This window comes from Frankliniella occidentalis, unplaced genomic scaffold, assembly GCF_000697945.3.
Source record: "Frankliniella occidentalis isolate FOCC.00 unplaced genomic scaffold, Focc_3.1 Scaffold1995, whole genome shotgun sequence".
Taxonomy (NCBI): Eukaryota; Metazoa; Arthropoda; class Insecta; order Thysanoptera; family Thripidae; genus Frankliniella; species Frankliniella occidentalis.
This window is the reverse complement of record NW_026269089.1, coordinates 2,110-3,901: the sequence shown is the minus strand read 5'-3', so window position 1 is coordinate 3,901 and position 1,792 is coordinate 2,110. Positions and strand designations below refer to the sequence as shown.

The 1,792-nt window shown below is 53.5% G+C and overlaps 1 protein-coding gene across 2 annotated transcripts in view; it reads right to left on the bottom strand.

The window, feature by feature from the left end:
- Positions 1 to 1,792, bottom strand: part of LOC113208513 (fructose-bisphosphate aldolase) — a 4,806-nt gene that overhangs the window by 1,282 nt on the left and 1,732 nt on the right. Inside the window, exons 2-5 of one of the 2 annotated variants that reach the window (XR_008012270.1) lie at positions 1,027 to 1,603; positions 594 to 944; positions 441 to 518; positions 2 to 194 (exon numbers count right to left, since the gene is read on the bottom strand). Coding sequence is in view for 1 of the 2 variants with exons in the window: in XM_026425531.2 (XP_026281316.1) it covers positions 441 to 518; positions 594 to 944; positions 1,027 to 1,596 (999 nt within the window). In the remaining variant the exon portion in view is untranslated. Of the gene's footprint in view, position 1; positions 195 to 440; positions 519 to 593; positions 945 to 1,026; positions 1,604 to 1,792 lie in introns of those variants that run through there. The other variant, XM_026425531.2, reaches the window with a different exon arrangement.

Genomic DNA, 1,792 nt, shown 5'->3' with positions numbered 1-1,792 from the left:
AAAAATAGACTCTTAAAAATTCAATAAAAATTAAAACATTGCAGGTTTTGAAGTTCATTAAAGTAAAGCATGTTAAGGAATGTGAGGTGAGGTGATGTCTAGTAAGCGTGAGCCTTGACAAAGTTGGACTGGGCTCCTTGAAGAGAGCTGATGCTGCCAGCGTCGTATTTGCCTTGGCAAGCAAGAGAGTTGGCCTGTGGAAAATACTCATGGTAAGCATGGATACGAAAAGCAAGTGCAAAGAGGGAAGCCATACAAAAAATAGGAAACAAAAAAAGGGACTAAGAAAAGTGCTTTAAATACTAACAGAAAAAGAATAAAGAACTTTAGATTAAAAATATACAAGCCACGAGTTAATAGCAAGCAATAAGATTAAAAGAAAACATTGTAATTATAGGAAACTAATGCAGTTGATGAAATGAACACATGCAATGTCTTACCTTGGCACGCTTCAGAAGCTCGTTCTGACCGGCAGCAACAGTCTCGTCCTTGCCACCCCATGCGCGGAGCACGGAGGCCTGTGATCAGAAAATTAAAATTAGGACACTGCTTACCACATGGAACTGCAGTTGTGCGAGTCAGTATATTCTCACCTGGAGGGCACGGCCGTAGCTGAAGGTAAGGGGCCATGGCTTCTTGCCATTGAACTTGTTGATGGCATCCAGATTGACGGAGGCCTCCTCCTCGGACTGACCGCCAGACAGGAAGGTGATACCGGCCACGGCAGCGGGCACGGTGCGGTTCAGGGCGGTGACGGTGGCACAGGCGATCTCCTGAGCGGTGGCCTTCTTGGGGCAGGACTGGCCGGGGGTGACCATGTTGGGCTTCAGGAGGGTTCCCTCAAGGTAGACGTGGTGGTCGTTCAGGGCCTTGTACACGGCGGCCAGGACGGTCTCTGTGACCTTCTGGGCGCGGTCCAGGTCGTGGTCACCATCGGGGAGAACCTAGAGCAGGAAGAGTACGGTTACGTTAATCGTGCAATCAGTAAAAGGGAGAGAAAACAAACTATTAGTGACAGATCGGTACCTCGGGCTCAACGATGGGGACGATGCGGTTGGCCTGGCAGATGGAGGCATAACGGGCGAGAACGTTGGCGTTCTCCAGGATGGCCTGGTAGGAGGGGGTGTTCTTGCCGATCTTGAGAACGCAACGCCACTTGGCGAAGTGGCAGCCGTCCTTCTTGTACTGGGCGCACCTCTGGGCCAGGTCGTCGAGACCCTGGGTGGTGCACTCGTTCTCAGAGCCCATGAGGTCAACGACACCCTTGTCGACCTTGATGCCGGGGATGATGTTGCGCTTGGCCAGCAGCTCGACGAAGGGGGTGCCGTCGTCGGTCTTCTGGTACAGGGTCTCGTGGAACAGGATCACGCCGGAGATGTTCTCGCCGAGCTTGGGGTCGGTGGTGAAGAGCAGCTGGCGGTACTTGCGGCGGTTCTCGTCGGTGTTCTCCACCTTGATGTCCTGGAGGCGCTTGCCCATGGTGGAGGTGGACTCATCGGCGGCCAAGATGCCCTTGCCGGGGGCGACGATGGCCTGGGCAATCTTGCGCAGCTCCTCCTGGAGGGCGGGGGCGGGGTAGTTGAAGTAGGTGGTCATTTTGGATCTGCGACAAAGAAAATGGAAAAGGTTGAACCAGTTGAACGGACGAGCGAAAACAAACACAATTAGAAGTGTCCAGCAAAACTAAGGGGCGGGCAAAGCTGACTAAGATACAGTCTGCCTTGCTCTTCCCTCCACCCACCGCCACAGCGGCCCCGTATTGCGTCAGGGACCTGGAGTTGCCCCCCCCCCC